This window comes from Ciconia boyciana, chromosome 8, assembly GCF_034638445.1.
Source record: "Ciconia boyciana chromosome 8, ASM3463844v1, whole genome shotgun sequence".
Classification (NCBI taxonomy): domain Eukaryota; kingdom Metazoa; phylum Chordata; class Aves; order Ciconiiformes; family Ciconiidae; genus Ciconia; species Ciconia boyciana.
The window spans coordinates 52271551-52289281 of record NC_132941.1 but is presented as its reverse complement, the minus strand read 5'-3'; the positions used below and the strand labels follow the sequence as shown (position 1 = coordinate 52289281).

The 17731-nt window shown below is 49.4% G+C and overlaps 1 protein-coding gene across 2 annotated transcripts in view; it reads left to right on the top strand.

The window, feature by feature from the left end:
* The window catches only part of ARL3 (ARF like GTPase 3), a 36477-nt gene extending 19353 nt beyond the window's left edge, over positions 1–17124 (top strand). Inside the window, exon 6 of one of the 2 annotated variants that reach the window (XM_072870314.1) lies at positions 17032–17124. In XM_072870314.1, the coding sequence (XP_072726415.1) occupies positions 17032–17100 (69 nt within the window). In that variant the 3' untranslated portion in view covers positions 17101–17124. Of the gene's footprint in view, positions 1–8502; positions 8792–17031 lie in introns of those variants that run through there. The other variant, XM_072870315.1, reaches the window with a different exon arrangement.
* Positions 17125–17731: the final 607 nt, after the last annotated feature.

Below are 17731 nucleotides of genomic sequence, written 5' to 3'. Positions count from 1 at the left end.
GAGTGGCATCTGTACACAAGGATAATAAATAAATTAGGACTTGCAGCTTGGAAGAGAGAGGACAGAGAGTGGGAACATCTTCAGGATTTAGAAAATAAAGTATAAGAATGTCAGATAGACTGTACGCTATTTTTCACATTGCTAGAGGAAGGGCATTCCTAATGAAATAATCAGACAACAGCTTAAAAGAAGTAAAAATAAGTGCTTCTTTGTGAGTTGCGTAATTAAATCATGGATCTCATTGGCGTAGGATGTTGTGGAGACCAAAGGTATCAGTCGGTTCGGAAAAATACTAAGTGAATTTCTGAATAAGAGATCTGCAGGCAATCACTGACCACTAAGATCTGGAGGCAGCTTTTGAACGAGGAACAGCTTGGGCCATGGACGGGGAGGGAAGAACAGAGCAAGGGAGATCCTGTTCCTACATGTTCTTTCCCTTGGCATCCAGAAAGGGGATGCTGGCCTGGATGGACCATTGGTCTGACCCAGTACAGCAGTTCTTCTGATTTAAAATTCTTAACCTGATGTTTAGACCTAAATGTAGTAGATGGTGTCCTCCAAAGGGCCTTTATTTAGTTAGCAAAGATACAAATGCAGTTATGTTGTAGCCAATCTTGTGAAAGGCTTCAACTCTAATCTTTATTTTGAAGTGATGGTGGCAGAGGGAGATGCATTCCACAATGGCAGTGTATATTCAAGTCCAAAGAAATGTGATCAAGAAAGTGAGGCTGCAGTTCACAGGGTTGCAGGCAGGCATAGGTCACCTTCTTCCCTCCTCCAGGCCCTCCTCTAGTTTATGGAAGTCCAAGTGAGCTCTCCAGCTGCGAAGGGGCAGTAAAGTGGCAGATGAAATTCAGGACTCATGGAGGATGTGGAAGAACTAAATGACCGAAAGTGGCACTTTCTGTTTGTGAGCTTTGAAAAATGCCTCCTTCTCAAGCTGATCTGTGGGCTCTCTGGAGTGGGCTGCGCACTTCTTCGTTGATAGCGCCTTCTTCCTGTGCCTTCTCCTGGAAGTACAGTGCATCCCTATACATTCAATAGAGTAAAATACACAGCCCAATACCCTCTACCAGGGAAATGAAATCTGCTTCTGCATTCACTTCGAGAAGACAGGAGACAAGATCTACATAAAAGTATTTGCAGGCCTGTATTATTTTGTTCATCATGCTTATCTAGACAAATTAATTTAGATGCAGGCCAGATAACGTCCCGCTTTGTTGTCTGCAGTCTCATTGCCCTAAATACTGCAGCTTATTCCATAAATGATTATTGCAGAAAGGTCAGGGAAGTCACAAACTCTCTACAGCTTATAGAAAAAGAGCCCCTACATTTCTCTTCTGCCATAACTCCAGCCTGTCAAATCAGACAGCAAGAATGCCAAGCTCTCCCTTTTCTTGGAAATTAATTGAACAAAATGGTTTGGGAGGTGGCTTTTAACTCAGGACACCAGGATCACCAGGACAACCAGGTGATCAAGCCCAGTCAGCACGGGTTTATGAAAGGCAGGTCCTGCTTGACTAACCCAATCTTCTATGACAAGGTGAGACACTTAGTGGATGAGGGAAAGGCTGTGGATGTTGTCTACCTAGACTTTAGTAAAGCCTTTGACACCATTTCCCACAGCATTCTCCTGGAGAAACTAGCTGCTCATGCCTTGGACAGGTGTACTCTTCGCTGGGTAAAAAACTGGCTGGATGGCCAGGCCAAAAGAGTTTTGGTCAATGGAGTTAAATGTAGTTGGGGGCCGGTCACAAGTGGTGTTCCCCAGGGCTTGGTATTGGGGCCAGTTCTGTTTAATATCTTTATCAATGATCTGGACGAGGGGTTCAAGTGCACCCTCAGTAAGTTTGCAGATGACACCAAGTTGGGCAGGAGTGTTGATCTGCCTGAGGGTAGGAAGGCTCTACAAAGGGATCTGGACAGGCTGGATGGATGGGCCGAGGCCAGTTGTATGAGGTTTGACAAGGCCAAGTGCTGGGTCCTGCACTTGGGTCACAAGAACTCCATGCAACGCTACAGGCTTGGGGAAGAGTGGCTGGAAAGCTGCCTGGTGGAAAAGGACCTGGGAGTGTTTGTTGACAGCCGGCTGAATATGAGCCAGCAGTGTGCCCAGGTGGCCAAGAAGGCCAATAGCACCCTGGCTTGTATCAGAAATAGTGTGGCCAGCAGGACTAGGGAAGTGATCGTCCCCCTGTACTTGGCACTGGTGAGGCCGCACCTCAAACACTGTGTTCAGTTTTGGGCCCCTCACTACAAGAGAGACATTGAGGTGCTGGAGTGCGTCCAGAGAATGGCAACAAAGCTGGTGAAGGGTCTAGAGCACAAGTCTTGTGAGGAGCGGCTGAGGGAACTGGGGTTGCTTAGCCTGGAGAAGCAGAGGCTCAGGGGAGACCTTATCGCTCTCCTACAACTACCTGAAAGGAGGTTGTAGAGAGGTGGGTGTTGGTCTCTTCTCCCAAGTAACAAGCCATAGGACAAGAGGAAATGGCCTCAAGTTGCACCAGGGGAGGTTTAGATTGGATATTAGGAAAAATTTATTCACCGAAAGGGTTGTCAAGCATTGGAACAGGCTGCCCAGGGAAGTGGTTGAGTCACCATCCCTGGAAGTATTTAAAAGATGTGTAGATGTGGCACTTAGGCACATGGTTTAGTGGTGGACTTGGCAGTGCTAGGTTAACAGTTGGACTTTATGATCTTAAAGGTCTTTTCCAGCCTAAACAATTCTATGATTCTAAAGTAAACCTGGATCAGCCCAGGAAGAATCAGCATCTTCAGTCCTGGTACTCTAAGGAGAGGTCAACGTGCTCCAAATTTAGGGGAATCCAAGAAGAACTTGTTTAAAGAATGAGATTAAGAAGTTGAGGATTGTGGTACACAATATCTCTACCAGTCACTCAGAACAGGAGCTCTCTATGTGTAGTTAAATCTCAGGTCACTGCTTTAAGGACTTCTTGGAGAAATGACAACGAGTGACAGCAAAATAAATGAAGGCATGGAAGCATCAGGTATTCAGAATGAAAGCCAAGGAGTGAGCACGCTAACCGTCGCTGCTGATGGAATATATTAGCTGGAGTAAAATTGGAGACATCGCTGATGGATTTTGCAAGGAAGAGTGGTGGCATATCTAGTACTGAGTACGTGCAGGAACAGAGTTCATAGGGGAAGATTTTTGTGATAGCTTGAAGGAAGAGCAATGAGCAAAGATAAATAATGCCAATACATGAAGGAGAAATAGTTTGAAGGTCATTTAATTAGTTTAGCTGCTAGCACCATGGTGTATAGAATTGGGTAGTTAAGACTGGGGATTTCAAGGTTAATGAGATTAGATTATGGTTAATAGAATGATATAAATTTAGAGAATTTAACTATTATTTGAAATGGGATATTTAATAAAACTGTTAATTAAGAAGGGAATCCATATTGTCATCTTCTCTTTTAAAATTAACCATTGGGGACTCTCGAGAAGGGGCCCAGCAATGTCCTGTGCAGGCTCAGAAGAGAGGTGACTAGGTTAACTGGAAACCCCACGTAGTGTCCTCTGGATGCCAGCTGGTAGCCCCAGTTATGCCAGCTGAAGACTTCATTACCTCCTGACTGTAACCACGGGCAGCACTTGTCTTGTTAGTCAGACTTCATGGTGCCATTGAGGGAGGAGCGGCATCCCTCGTGCTTAGAGGCTTTTTCAAGCAAAATGTCTGCTCGGGTCTGATCTTATCCTTCAGCCCTAGTTAGGAAAGCAGGAAAGCCTTTTCTCCCTACCACAGCCATTTGGGCTCTGCCTCTGCAGCAGAGTCCTGCACGAGCTTACACCGAGACCCTTGCACAGGGTACAGCAAGCGAGGGAGGTAATCGCCAATGTCAGCAGAGAAACACAAGGGAACTGTTGCCTCACAACAGCTCTCTGGTGCCACATAGGCTCTCTTGGGGTTGTGTTTTGTGACCAGATCTCCAATTGTAGTCCTTGGCGTGCAAAAGCTATGTACGTTTCACCCTGGCCAGCTGGGGTGGGGTGAAAGCAGGCAGGACTCCTCTGCTTTGCAGCCTGCCCTCTTGCTGGAGGTGTTATTTAGGGGCCGGGGTGCATATTAAACATGACTCAAGGCTTTGGACCGGTCTGTGCTCTGCAGCTTGTTTCTTGTCTGAAGCAAGAGTCTCCGATCAAGACAGCAGGAGCTCAGCCTGCCCTGAGGAATCATCCTCCAGAACGATGCTGCAGCGTATTGTGTCCGGAGTCTCCCAAGCATAATGGCCCTCTGGAGACCATTAAAAGCCAGTGGAACTGAGAGTAGCCACTAAACTTCTCTAATTTATGCCAGAGGTGGTCTGGCCCAAAGGACTGTGGGAAGGGCTGAGCCGCCTTCTCCTCTCTGGCTGTTTCAACCCAGTTGAGAATGAAGCCCAAGACCTAAGTTACACCGATGCTGCGATTCAGCACTTTCATAAGGGCAAGATTCAGAACAGGACCCCCTGGCAATGTTGTATCTTCAGAGCTAGGTTTTGTCTTAAAGATGTCTTAGCCAGGGCAGGCTAGATGGGGATCTTCCACATCTTAACAAGGTTCTGGGGCTACTTGTAAATGTGATTTAAAACCAGTTTTGATGACTGCAGCTCTCCTGGGGCAGGCAGAGCCGGTGCTTGTTGAGGCAAAGCAGCCATGTTTCCAGATTACAGGGCAAAGTCTTGTGATTTTTAAGCAGGGTAAGGAGGGAGTCTGCAGCGCTGCATCAGGGGTACAAGGTCTCAGAGGACAAAAGAAAAGCTTGCACCCAGGCAAAAAAACAATGGATAATGTACTTGTGGGAGCCTGTAAAAGCCAGTCTGTATGATGACTGGAGGTGCAAAGAAATGACAGATAATGAAGGCACAGTCCTAGCTTTGCAGAGGGAGAAGAAAGTGACAGTTAAAATAACGCGTACCAAAAATGCTAGAGATGGAGAATTTTGTACTTGCGTGACCCAATTTGTTATGGCAGACAGAGGATTACATGAAAGGATTAAGCTTTGCTGTCCTTAAGGTCACATTAGGGGTCACAAGTTTGTGGCCTTGCCTGATCCCTGGCTTGCAGGGGAGCAGAAATCAGGAGGCTTTTTATGGGGTGGAAGGGACTTGTTCGCTGTGTTTGAAGTCAGATTACTTCACTCCTATAGCCACAAAGCTGATAATGCAGAGAATAAGCAAGCAGTGGGCTAATCTCAAGCAGGACTTTTTATTTCTCCCGGGGAAGGCTCTACCAGTCCTTTCCCAAAGGGTGTTAGAGTACGACTCCCTTGGCACAATAGCAGATGTGACTGCAGCAAGGCGGGGTTGTGCTGAGCAGCATTTCTCTGCAAGGAGCATTATCCTCTTCCCTGGAGTTCTCTCTCTTTGCTTTGGTAAAGTTTACTAGCTGCTTGTTAAGGAGCTAAGAGAGGCAAACCTGAAAGATCTGAAATCTTTCCCTGGCTAAGTTTTCCCAGGGTTGACTTGAGGCTGGAATACTAATATTGTATCCGTCTCCATCCTCAGAGTACCTGCCAATGTCTCTGTGTCGCAACAAAGCAGCTCAAGGACATCTATCAAGATCTAAATGTTACTGTAGGGATTGTACTTTCTGCATAGAGCCATCTTTTAAGCATGCAGATATAGGGACAGAGTGTGTAGGGACAAAGGATGACAACAGTTGACTCCTTACGGACTTGACTCTTTCAAGCACCGTTTCTTCCTTCCTGTGTGCCTTCCCCATAGGAGCTCTTTGTGTTTGTAGCAGCTTCCCTGGATTTCTCTATCTTACCAACCCTCCATCCTGCTTTAATCCTTAGGTAGAAAAACTGCAAATGTACCTTCTAGTTTCTTTTGCTTTCCCTTGCATTTGCTATTCTCCAAAGCATCTGGGGACACTGCAGAACACACACCCCCCAACAAAGTTGCACCACAGGCTACGGATGTAGCTGCAGTGTGGCTGAAGATGAGAAAGGTGTCTCACACGTACCTCTCTGATACAACACACGTAGAGCTGAGCATGTTCATTTTCCCTTTATCACTGTCAAGCAGGGAGATATTTACAATTAAATGTGATTTTTTTTCTGTCAATTAACTCATGCCAGAAGAGACTCTTTAAAATCTATTCCTGCTTTAAAAGTTCGGTGACCTACTTACGTATTTCAAGCCTGTTTGGAGTTCACCTTTCCTCTTGCATTTTGCTATGTCATTCTTTTGCCCTCGTTATATGCTTGACGCAGCCAGGCTCCCAGCCATGGTAAATCCCATCATAAACTCTGCTTTATGACCCTTGCTGTGCTGGTGCTGAAACGGTCTGTCTTTCCCCTTCCTGAACTCCCGAATGGCAGCAGGCAGAGTTCTAATCACTGTGAATTCAGGTTGTGGTCAGATTAGGTAGAAGATAGGATGCGTGTTTGTTGTTTTGCAGTGATGTATTGTTTCTGGGATTACTGTGCTGAATAGCAGAGGGTGTCAGCTGATATTTATTACTTTAAGCTGTCTCAGCTGTTCTGGTTCAGCAAATAAACCTACATTCAAAATGAATGAGGAGCTCTGCTTGCCTTGTATGCCATGATGTGTGCAAATGTGATTATTGCTTCCGAGGCAGGGGAAGCTGAAATCATTGTGGGAGCATTTTTAGTTATTTATTTATTTTTACTCTTTGCAGGCAATCATGCAGATTTCTAAAGCACACAATCAAGCCAAAGGCTTGACACCTCTCCTCCTAGTCCCATTGTTAAGCCCTGGCATTCCTCATGCTAGGAATCACTCTCTCCCTCTCTCTCTAAAGTGATAAGCTTTAAACCACGCTATTGATTGCTTAAGGCATTACATGTTTTACACCTAGGTTATCAGTGTTATTGAAAGGGGAAGACACAAAGCTACTGGGCCTTAAAATGAATCTACCTCTCGTCTTTTCCCATTTGCTCTGAGGATTTCAGACAATTTGTTTTACACTGATCTCTGCTGTGGAGCTAAATAAATGAAACTGGAGACATCAACCCTCCCCAAGGTTAGAGTTAGAAGTGTTATTAGTATAGGGCCTCATGTGCACCCCAGCACAAGCTGGGCTCGCTTATTCTTTATTTAACGCAGCAACAAGGGCTGATTTCAAAAGTTGCTGCTCCCCTTCAGATAAGAAGTGTCACATAGCGCAGCTATCAAGGTGAATTGGTATTTTCAAGTGAGAACCTCTCTGCTTCTGATTAAGCCCTGAGGACTCCCTCTCTTCTCTCTTAACTCTTTAGCTCCCCTCCAACATGGCCACCACCTTCATGGCTGAGGGGCAACATGGAGGCACGGTGGTGGGTCTCGGCTCACCTGAAGGGTCTGCCGTGCTCTGCCTTTAGCCGTCTGTCCTTGGGGCAGCTGAGGTCCTTGGCAGCCTTTTGGCAGTCTGGGGACAAGGGCGTAGGAAGCCAGCAACACTGCTACCACGGGGCTAGCAACGATGCTGGCTCAAAGGCTCTGGTCTTTCTTGGGGTCTAACTATGGTTTTAATGATCCAAAAATGATAGTTGAACATAATACAGTGAAATTCCCCCTCCAGAACTACAAGGTGATGTTTGCCCGATTTCCAAGCACAAAGATGTGCCACTCTCCTCTCATCCACAAAACCCTACCTGCCTTCTTTCTGTTCCGAGCCTCCCTGTCGGCAGAGATACCTTGTAGGCAGGGTAGAGGTAGTGGATTTGATGGGACACAAATATGAGGAGGCTGTGCATCTTGCAACTCTGTTCTGCACATCTCACAACAGACAAGTGACGAGAGCAGATAAAATGTCGCTTTGCCCTTCCATAGTGTATCCCATTCTGGAATCTCAGCAATAAACTCACGACTCGGGTATTCATGGCAGAAGTGTTACCATTCTGCTTGCAGTGGTCAGAGATGTTGTGCACACGTTTTTATGGAAATACCCTAAAGAGTATATCGACCTCTTAAAACATGACCACATGTATTCTCACTAAACCCCTGTGGGACCACTCAGGGCCCATTTTCTGTGGGGGCCCTGAGGCACAGGGAGCAGGGTCCAGATCCAGTTATTTCAGTGGCTTTCATGGATCTGGATTTCAAGGCTTGCAGCTAGGCAGAGAATTAGAGCTGTATTCTTAATAGGGAGCTGACTGTGTAACAAACAGCCCCCTAAAATCCACAGTCTCAAAGATAAGATGACTTGCCTGAGGTTACACAAATCATCTGTAGCTGAACCTGGAACTGAGCCTTCATCTGCCACTGACGTACCTTGACTGCAAAGTGATCCTTCCTCAAAGGACCCACACATAGCGACATGATGAGACGATGATACTTTTTATGGTCAGATTAAAGATTTAATAACCTCTGTGTGACAACATCTACTGAGCAATGAAGCACTTGGTTTTACCCACGGCAGTTTTGGGCACAGAGGGCAGGCGGGGGTGTAGATGAGGAGGCAGAACATGGTGCTTGCAGAATGGCGGTCGGGTGGGATTGGGGAATTCCTTTTCCCTTCGCTTGACTAACATTACCTTTCTCTGTCTGAAGGATGGCATGAATTGGGTGTGCAAAAATGTCAATGCTAAGAAGAAATAAAGCGTTCTGAGCTGCATGGAAATGGAGGAGCGGTGGGAGCAGAATTCTAGCCTGAAAACACTAATTTGCTGCTTTCTGACCAAATGTTTTTCCATCTGTGCACAGCTACAGCTGTTAAAAGAAAAAAAAAAAAAGAGAGTAAAAAAAGGGAACAACATCGGTTAAAACCTACTGCTGGATTTGGAACTTGACCTGCTCTTTAGTATCGTTTTTTTATCCCAATAAAGGAATTATATATTTCCTCCCTATGCATAAATAGTATTAAATGTCTGATTAGCAAGCAAGTTGGTAAGTTGAAGCAAGACTGTGATTCAGTGTGGAGCAGAGGGAGAGGTGAGTTACTGTAGTTGCTTAGATGCATAGGACCTGCCCTATATGTGCAGGTTTGCGGTTGCTGAGGACACGCTCAGGTGTCAGTCACAGCATCCCCTCAGTGACAGATAAAATGCGGTTGTGTTACCAATTGTCGGTAGTTTCTTAAAATAAAGCTGCTAAGGAATCACTTGTGTAATGAGGGTAGAAGACTTCCACATATTCCTATAGCCATAAAAGAGGAGTTTGATCATAACAAGGCACTGTTGCATTGCGACACTGCCGTAGAAGGGAGAGAAGGGTTATATGTGTATAATTGAAGCTCTTTACAGTTGGAATAATGCAGGATGAGCATACCTAGGGCTTTTCTCGCAGCTGAAGGAGAATTTAGCCCAGCATTTCACCTTGAGCCAGCAAAAACGTGGTTCCTACGTTCAGTAAGTTCCATATGTGAGATTAGTCTTGATGTTGAACAATCCCTGTTGATTGTCCCTTGATGTTAAGGCAACTCTGCAGCAAAATGCAATTAAGTCCATGATTACTTTCTAGAATGAGATACCAGGTCCCAGGTTTCCTTTTTGAAATGTGCAAAATATATTCTCCTGCCCCCCTTCCTCAGCAGGCCTTGCCTAGCCCTTCGGAGGACTCGGGGGACTGCCCCGCAGCGGGCTGGCTGCTCAGGGCCTGAGGTCCCCCAGCCCGGCGCCAGCTGCGGATTGCCCTGGTGGAGGGTGAGGAGCCCGATGAACGGCAGATGGGAAGCACTCTTTAAAATGAGGATTAATTTGTCCCCGAACTGGCTTTCCTCTAAAAGGATGCAGTCGCTGAAATAGGAAAGAGAATGTGTTTTCCACCTCCTCGTCTCCGATTCAAATCTAGCCCCAGCTGACAGTGAGCAGGAGTCATTAGCACGCCAAAGCAGCCATGTCCTGCATGAAGCGAGCTTGGTAACTCCTGGGCCAGTTTCTAATGCACAGATGGTAAAATAATCCCACTGCCCTGCTTGCCAGCTTTGTTTGCTTCCTGCCTGCTAAAGGCCAGAGAATGACTAGGGACTGCATTACCCCTTCCACCTCTTGGAGATGGACCGGCGGGCACTATGGGGAAAGCTGCGTGTCCTAAAGCATGTGGCTTTACCACGCGTCAGCGAGTTGCCTCATGGACCCAGGCAGACGGCTGACACCCCTGGAGCTCCCAGCTCTTTGCTCCTCCCTTCCCCTGGACGTCTCCACCTCACGGCAGAAACATCTGCACTGTACGTGAAGCAGCCCCTGGCCGCCTACATGTTACAGCCCGGCAGATTAAAATCCTCTGGGGCTGATTCCGGGTCCCCCCATCCATCAGGATGTACAGTAGCGGTTCAGGGGTTGATCTACGTGTAGTTCAGCTGTCTTTGCTGTGGCTGGGGGCAGAGGGACAGCTGGGACAGCAACTGCTTCAGCAATCCAACTTTAATCTGCCTGCGTCCGTGAGTCAGCACCCTCTGAGTGCATCTGTCTCCAGCACTGAGGCAGGACATGCATGCCGGAGTAGTACAGCCTTGCTTTAAAAACCGGACAACTGGGAGGGGGAAAAGAGCAGGCTCAAGCGAGCTGTTAAGCAATTGCTAATGACGCAAAGTGACACAGCTCCAGCTTTGCATGGGTTGAGTAAGGAGTCATAAGATGAGGAGAGATGTTCACTTAAACATAGCTCGTCCAGTGACTCCCCAGCTGCACTGGCTTATCAGGAGCCCCAGGAATCTGAGCACCACGTGTTCCTGGGTCAGCCCAAAGAGGACAAATGCATCCCATCATTGCCTTTTTCTTGCAACTAATGCATTTGCCTGATGCAAGCACTGTAAAGAATTGCAGCTCTTTCTCGAAGGCATGCTTTGTGCTGGCAGAGCGGCAGAGCTTTGTGGCAGATACTCCCGAGGTTTGGATTTGCCCGCACTGCATGCCAGGTGCAGAGTGAAATGCTTGGGTACCCCTCCTCTGGCCCGGGCAGGACAGAGCAAAGTCCCCTTGGGAGCTCGGGCGTTGATCCTTCTCACTTGCAAGGGAGTTGAGTTGGTGCTTCCCAGCTCCCTACTTTTTTGCTAGTGGCAAACTTACCCTGTGACCCTCCACCTGTGCCACAGTTAGTTTTCTGGATCCAAAAAGCATCTGGGAGGGTAATTTGGATTCTTTTTTGGTTCACATTAGTTAAACTTGGAAATGTGTGTAAAATAAATATATATAGTGATTTCCCTATCGCTCCAGGTTGGAAGGAAAAATTGCCTTACTGAACTCAGGATCCAAACGTGTTTGCTGGCTCAGTCCTTATGTTTGCGTGTAGCTACACGTATTGGTTGTGTGCATCTGTACCAGCCACAGCTTCACCTGTGATCCAGTAGATTCATTTGGTTTACCTGCACGAGGTAGTAAGAAAGGAAGACTGTGCTAGAGTGAGCCGTGCTGGGAGGATGAAGGTGGAGAATTAAAATTACCATGACTTAAGGAAATTATCTTGCAGTGATGGCTGTAAATGCTCCTTGTGTTGTGAACTTCTCTCTGTGCATTGACCTGGTGAAAATGTAAAAGGATTTGAGGTTCTGTTCACTTGCTGCTCCTTATCTGAATGCATTTACATCCGCTATATCCTCCGCAGGGCTCTTGTCCCTCAGCAGCACCTGGCTAAATACCACCTGTAAAACTGGCTGGGGCCAGCCAAAACGCCATTCAGTGAAACCCCTACCTTTCTCCCAGCCCTTCAGCTCCTGTTTGGTTTATGGTAATTGCATACGTGAGGCTTTGTCCTTCCAACTCTGTCTGCTTTGCCCTCCTTTAAGTGAGATTTGGGAGACACAAACCATCTCATTGGTATGGGTGGAGCTCTGCCACACGTCGCATCGATTCATAGATTTTTTTTTAAGCCAGAAGGGACCGTTACGTTCCTCTCTCCTGACCTCCCGCATAACACAGCCCATTAAACGCCATCCCGCTGGCATGGTGACTTGCAGTTGCATTAGAGCACCTCTGGTAGGAAGACACCCAGCCTTGATTTAAAGGCTTGGAGTGACAGACAGATCCACCCCAGGCCTCGAGAAGTTTGTCGCAGGGGTTAATTCCCCTCCTGTGGGGAGTTTGTCTTGCTACACTTTCACATCATTAAATCTGGTTTTACCTTTGTGATAGATGAAAGATGCCTCTCCTGCCCCTTTGTGTTCTCTGGAGGGGAGAGATGATGGAGAAGTGAAATTCTCCAAGGGCACATCAGGAAACGTGGGTCCGAGCCCCTGCTCTGACCACGAGTGCTGAACGTGGGGACTTGTGTCCTCCTCCGGCTGCGGCCGTGTCCCCACTGCAGCTCTGATGGAGAGTGTCTTTCCTTGCCCTCGGAGAATGCTTGCCAAAGCCTCATGCAACTTTCTCCCCTTTTTCCCCCTACCAATACTGCTTCTTGCACGTTAATGACTTTTTTCTCTGTCAAAAATATAACTGATCACCACTCTTTTTTTATTAAGTGTACTGGGCTGAGACCAGCCCACTCAAATTCACCCCCTGCCCCACAGGGCTCTTTCTTCTGCGAAAGCAAAAAGTGGCGGCTGTTGCATTCCCTGGGCCGGCCAGGTCCACACAAGCTCTTTCTTTTATGTTCCCTTTTTGAATTTCACCAAAAAGGGGTATTTGCAATATCTGGTCATGTTACTCAGTGTATAATTTAGATGTCTTTGTCAAAAAAAAAGAAATAAATTAAAATTTAGTAGAAAGACAACTCGTGTTTGGGCGTGATCCTTTTTCTTCAACAGGCTCATTTTTCCAGTGGTCAGTCGAGGACTGCCTGTTCCCAAGGAGCCGCCAGTCAGTCTGCAAAGCTGCTCTTCCACCGCTCCCCTCTGTCTCCCCATCAGAGACGGTCACCGGTACTAGGAGCAGTCAAAACTGTTGGAAGAAGCCTTTTCCCTTTGGATTTTTCACTTGTCCAAAACGATCAGAAAAGCCAGCCAGCGAGAAAGGCAAACTTTGGGAGGATCTTCTTGTTTCAAAAATCATTTTGTAGGTTAAAAAAAAAGTGTCATGAAACACATTCCCCACCGACCTGGCAGGAAAAGGGAAGGGAAAAAAGAAAAGCAGCGAATGCTTTGGGTTTGGTTCAGTGAAGTGGGATTTGGAGGGGTTTCAAGGGAGGGAAGCAAATTCTGGGGTTGTTTCTTTCCAACTAATTTGACTCATTACTGTTCCTGCAACACCAGGATGGGCCAAAAAGCGAGAAACTGTTAGAGCTCTTTAAAGCATCAGCTCCGTCCCTGCACGGCCAGGATGCCTGGAAGGTTGTCAGAGCCGCTGGAAAAAAACATTATAGATGGTCACACTTAATTTCTTTTCTCTTTTTTTTTAAGGCACGCTTTATACCGAGTCCTGGTATTTTTTCAGCAAAGTAGGAAATACTTTTTCATCTTGTTTGCCTAATGGATTGGATGTGAAAAATATTTCTCTGGCAAGTGAACACCCTGAGAGTTGTTTGACTTGTCACGACGTTATGTATCGGCCCCTGCGGCCCCCTGCCCCTGAAGCCGCCGCGCTTCCCCTCTCCTGTTGCTGTTTACGGTGGGACACGCCATAATTTATGGCGAGGCTGCGTGTGACCTTGCATGCGTCTGCTTGAGCGAACCGCAGCTCCCTTCCCCGCACAAGCCCCGCTTTACATTCACATGATGAATTTAGTGCTCCCGAAAGGACAAGGAACTGAGTCGATTGGATGTGGGGAGGGGAAAAAAAGAAAATAATAATCCACAGCCTGAAGGAGAAATAAACATTGAGATTTTTGTTCCTCTTTGACCAGTATTGCCCTGTTGTTTATGGCCTCGCACCCCCCCGCCCCGACTGCCTTTATCAGAGCAGAGAAATCGTCTGCAGCCGCAGAGCCGGAGATTTCAGCCTTCGCGTTCTCACCGCCCGGGCATCCCCCAGCCCTGCCGTGCTCTGCTGGGGCACGCGTCGGCGAGGGGCAGCCGGACCGATGGCCACGGCGGTGCTCCAGCCCTGTTGCCCACCCACCTGGGCACCCACCCAGGCGCTGCACTGAAGCTTTTTAAATTTTCTTTTATTTTGTTTTGTTTAAGTGGAAGCAAGCTTGCACTGCGGCCTTGTGATTGGCTCCTGGCTAAATTGCAGCTTTGGGCTCAGTTGGCTGAATTTGGGCTTGCTGGATTTTTTTATTGCAATCTGTTCACTTATTTCCCTTCCCAGTGCCGAATGGAAGCAAAACTCCTGTAAAGCTGCAGTCGGGCTGTGCCCGTGCTGGGGGACGCCGTCAAAGTCTTGCTGGGAACAGCATGGGGTGTGTGGGGGTGTGCCCCCTCCACATTTCCTATTTAGCTGGCTGACCGAGATGAATATCTGTATCCTTTTTAATGGGAAAAGGGAAAAAAAAGTAAAAATCCCAGTCGGAAGAGGAAGGGTTGGAAGGAGTCCCTCTGCTTGCAACGTACCATGACCGTGCGGCTCCGAGCTGCAGCCCTACGGGCGGCACGGCTGGGCAGCCAAATGCAGCCCTGAATAAATAATCCTACAAGGAAGGGAAGCTGTCAGGTAGGTTAGGCCCGAAGTCTGAGCTGCATTAGGAGCTGGCAGGAACGCCCTGCAAATAAATCATCTGGATGAGAGGTATTTTTAAATAGAAGTTGTCCTTGCTGCTTGGCTTTGCAACCTTTATTTTGTGCTACCGATGGGAGCCGAAGCCTGCAAGCTTTAATGCTTTTCTGGCTGATGGAGGGAAGCCAGCGGGGGCTCAGGGTGCCGAGGGGGACGCTGCCAGGGAGAGTGGGTCCCCCCACACCGAGAGCATCGCCTGTGGGCTGGGGACGCGAGCGGTCCCCAGCCTGTGACAGCTGGGTGCCGACCAAGCAGGCAAAGCCCAGCGTCTTGGGGTGGCCGAGCCAGCTGTCCTGCCCCGGCTCCATCACCCTCCCTGATGTCAGGCAGGAGGATTTATATGTATTTTGAGTTCATTTTTATAGCCAGCACCTGTGAGGCCAGTGCCAGGCAGGGATAACGGAGGGGGCCACGCCACAGGGGTCCAGGACAGTGGTATGGGCATGGAGGGCTGGTCTGGGGGGATGGGGAAACTGAGGCACAGCAACCCCTCCGCACCCAGGGGCGGTGCTTGGGTCTGGGACCGGGCAGGGGGCCGGGGCCGCAGCTTGCGGCCACTTTCAGAGCCGGGGCAAGAGCCGCAGCTCTTGCAGCCCCATGGGGGCCGGGGGGGGACATGCTGAATCGGGCAGATTCAGCGCAGCACAGCTGGTGCGGGCTGCAGGGCGGGGGGGCTGCAGTTGCTCCTGACACTTTTGCCTCTGAATGTGATGATAAACTCCCTTTCCCGATTAGCGCTGATCCCTCTGCCTCCAAAACAGTTGGCCCTAATGAACATACGGCCCAACAGCTGTAAGCGGTTATACATATGCATGGATATATATATTTATCCCCCCCCAGCCCATCCATATATACTGGAGATCACAGCTGTTGCTATTCTTCCTTGCAATGCAGATCAGACGCTCTCTCTCTTTGGAGTCTTACTTGACCTATTTTGCAGGCGCAAGATTTTTTGTGATGATGATTTCCCCAGTTGGTGCTTTTGATTCTGCCTGAAACATCTTGATTGAAGGCAAACAATGGCAGCTCCGGCAGCCGGCAGCGCCCCGCACCCACGCACCGCCCCGGCCCTGCCAGCCGCCACGCGCCGGGGGGGCCAAGGGACGGGGTCCGGCCGACGCTTCCCGGGGCGGCAGCGGCTGCTGGCTGGTCCAGCCCAACTGGTCTCCTCTGCCGCCCTTTCCCCGCACCCATGGCACAGGGCTCTGCCGCCTGGGCCATCCTGGGCCATCCAAGCTGGGCCTCAAGGCTTGTGCTGGTCTCCCATCCTCTGCCACCTCCAGCCGGGCTGTCCCCTGCTCAGCTCTGAGCCCCTTCCCACAGCTGGAAACTGCTCCATCACTCCAAAACCTTGCAAACCAGGTGGTGATGCCCCTTGGGGTCCCAGGAGTGCCTCATCTCTAAGGCCAGGCGGGGAGATGGTGCCCAGGGTGCCAGTGCTGGGGAGGTTGGCAAAACCCCAACGGCTGCTGCACCCCTGGGTGCTATGATGCTCTGAGCACCCCATGGGTGATGGAGACCTTCAAAGCCCCTTCCCTGTGAACCCTCGGCCTCTGCTTACTGCTCAAGGCAAGGTTTTGGGGCTGGCAGGGAGCCTCGGCGAGCCCTGCAGCACCCCTGGCTGCGCAGGTGCCCCAAAAGAAAGCCCCCAAAGTCGCTGCTTCCCAGTGCAGCAAAGCACTGTCCAGGCGCACACAAAGCCATTTCTTGTTTAGCGTTTTTGTTTGAAGCATGTCCTTCATCTGGGTTTCTAGAGCAACCGGGAAGTTCCTGGCCTGGCCTGGCTGGAGGGAGCGAAGCAGCCGGGAGAGTTGAGCAGGAGGGTGGGAGGGGAGGATGTGGGGCGGGAGCAAAAGTAAAAAATAAGTTTTTAAGAACCAAGGCTGCACTTTCCGCCTCCATCCTGGGCCTGAGGCTGCTGCAGCCAGGGCAGGGCTCCAACCCTGTCCCCGTCCCTCTGTCCCCAGCGCAAGTGCAGCCAGCTGGGGATGAATCGGGGGGGTCTACAACACCAGCCATCGGGGGCCCCTCTGTGTAAGAGGCACCCTGAAGTGTCCCACCCTGCTCAGCCCCGGCACGGCTGCATCCCCTGAGCCCCTCCACAGGCCTTGGATTAAATAGAGTGAATTACCTTAGAAACACACTTTTCTTAAAAAAAAAAAAAAAAAAAAAAAAGGCAAGCCGCCAGTGATTCATCTTAGGCAGCGAGTCTCTTCATTTATTCATTATGAGATAATACCCAAATCTGGCTAATTAATATTCCTGCATATTTTCCAAGGGCTGATGAGGTATCTTAAACATCTTGCCGAGATGGGCTTTCATATTTATAAGGTTGATGTGCAAACTTAAATTGACGCCGTCTAAATATACCCCTCATGTTTAAGCATGGGGCTTCACTCCCGGGGCACCGAGGAGGTTCCCCAGGCACGCGCTCCGGCTTGAAGTGGGACCTGGGAGCTCGGTGGGTGGGAGAGCCGCCCAAAAAAGCTCCCACGAGCCGGGGTCATGATGTCCCTGTTTCTGTAAAGATGTGAGATTTCTGTTTCCTTAGGTAATGGGAGAGGAGCATGGCGAGCACTGGCCCACTGGTGGCTGTGGGGTCAGCAGCGCTTCGGGGTAAGGGATCGGTGCGAGCACCCACGCAGCTGGACGTGGCAACAGGTACCGGAGCCTTTTCCAAGGTTAAAAATAGGACTTGGTTGCAAACTGAAAGCCTGGTTTGCATTCACCCTCATTATGTTGATTGCTTATTTACATGTATGCAAATGAGGAAGAGGCAGTGGATCCTCCACCTGGGGACCCCTCGGCACGGCAGAGCCTGAACCCCGCTGGGTAAATCCCTGCCAAGGGATGGGCCACGGTGCAGCCACTCCCTCCCCAGGATCAACCTGAAAAAGAAGCATCGGCCCCTCTCGAGGCACCCATCCAGGGGACGAGCTGCAGCCCCGCGACCCGAGCATGGTGGCCGGAGGCGCGGTCGTTATCGGCGCCACCGCCTCTCCCCTCGCCCTGCTCTGCCAGATGTGCGTGTCCGGCTCCAGCTGTTCCCCATCAGCCTCCCCCGAGCAGCACCGCCGGCCCTGGGATCCTTTTTCCACCAGGCCCCATGTCCTTCATCAGACACCAATTTGGTCTGGCCCAGCTGCTCATTTTTCTTTCCGCTGTGTGACATGTTTTCACCCAGCTCCTAATCCGTCTCTTTCCATTCACAACTCGAGCTGTTTATGGATGTGCCTCTGCTCCCCCCCCCT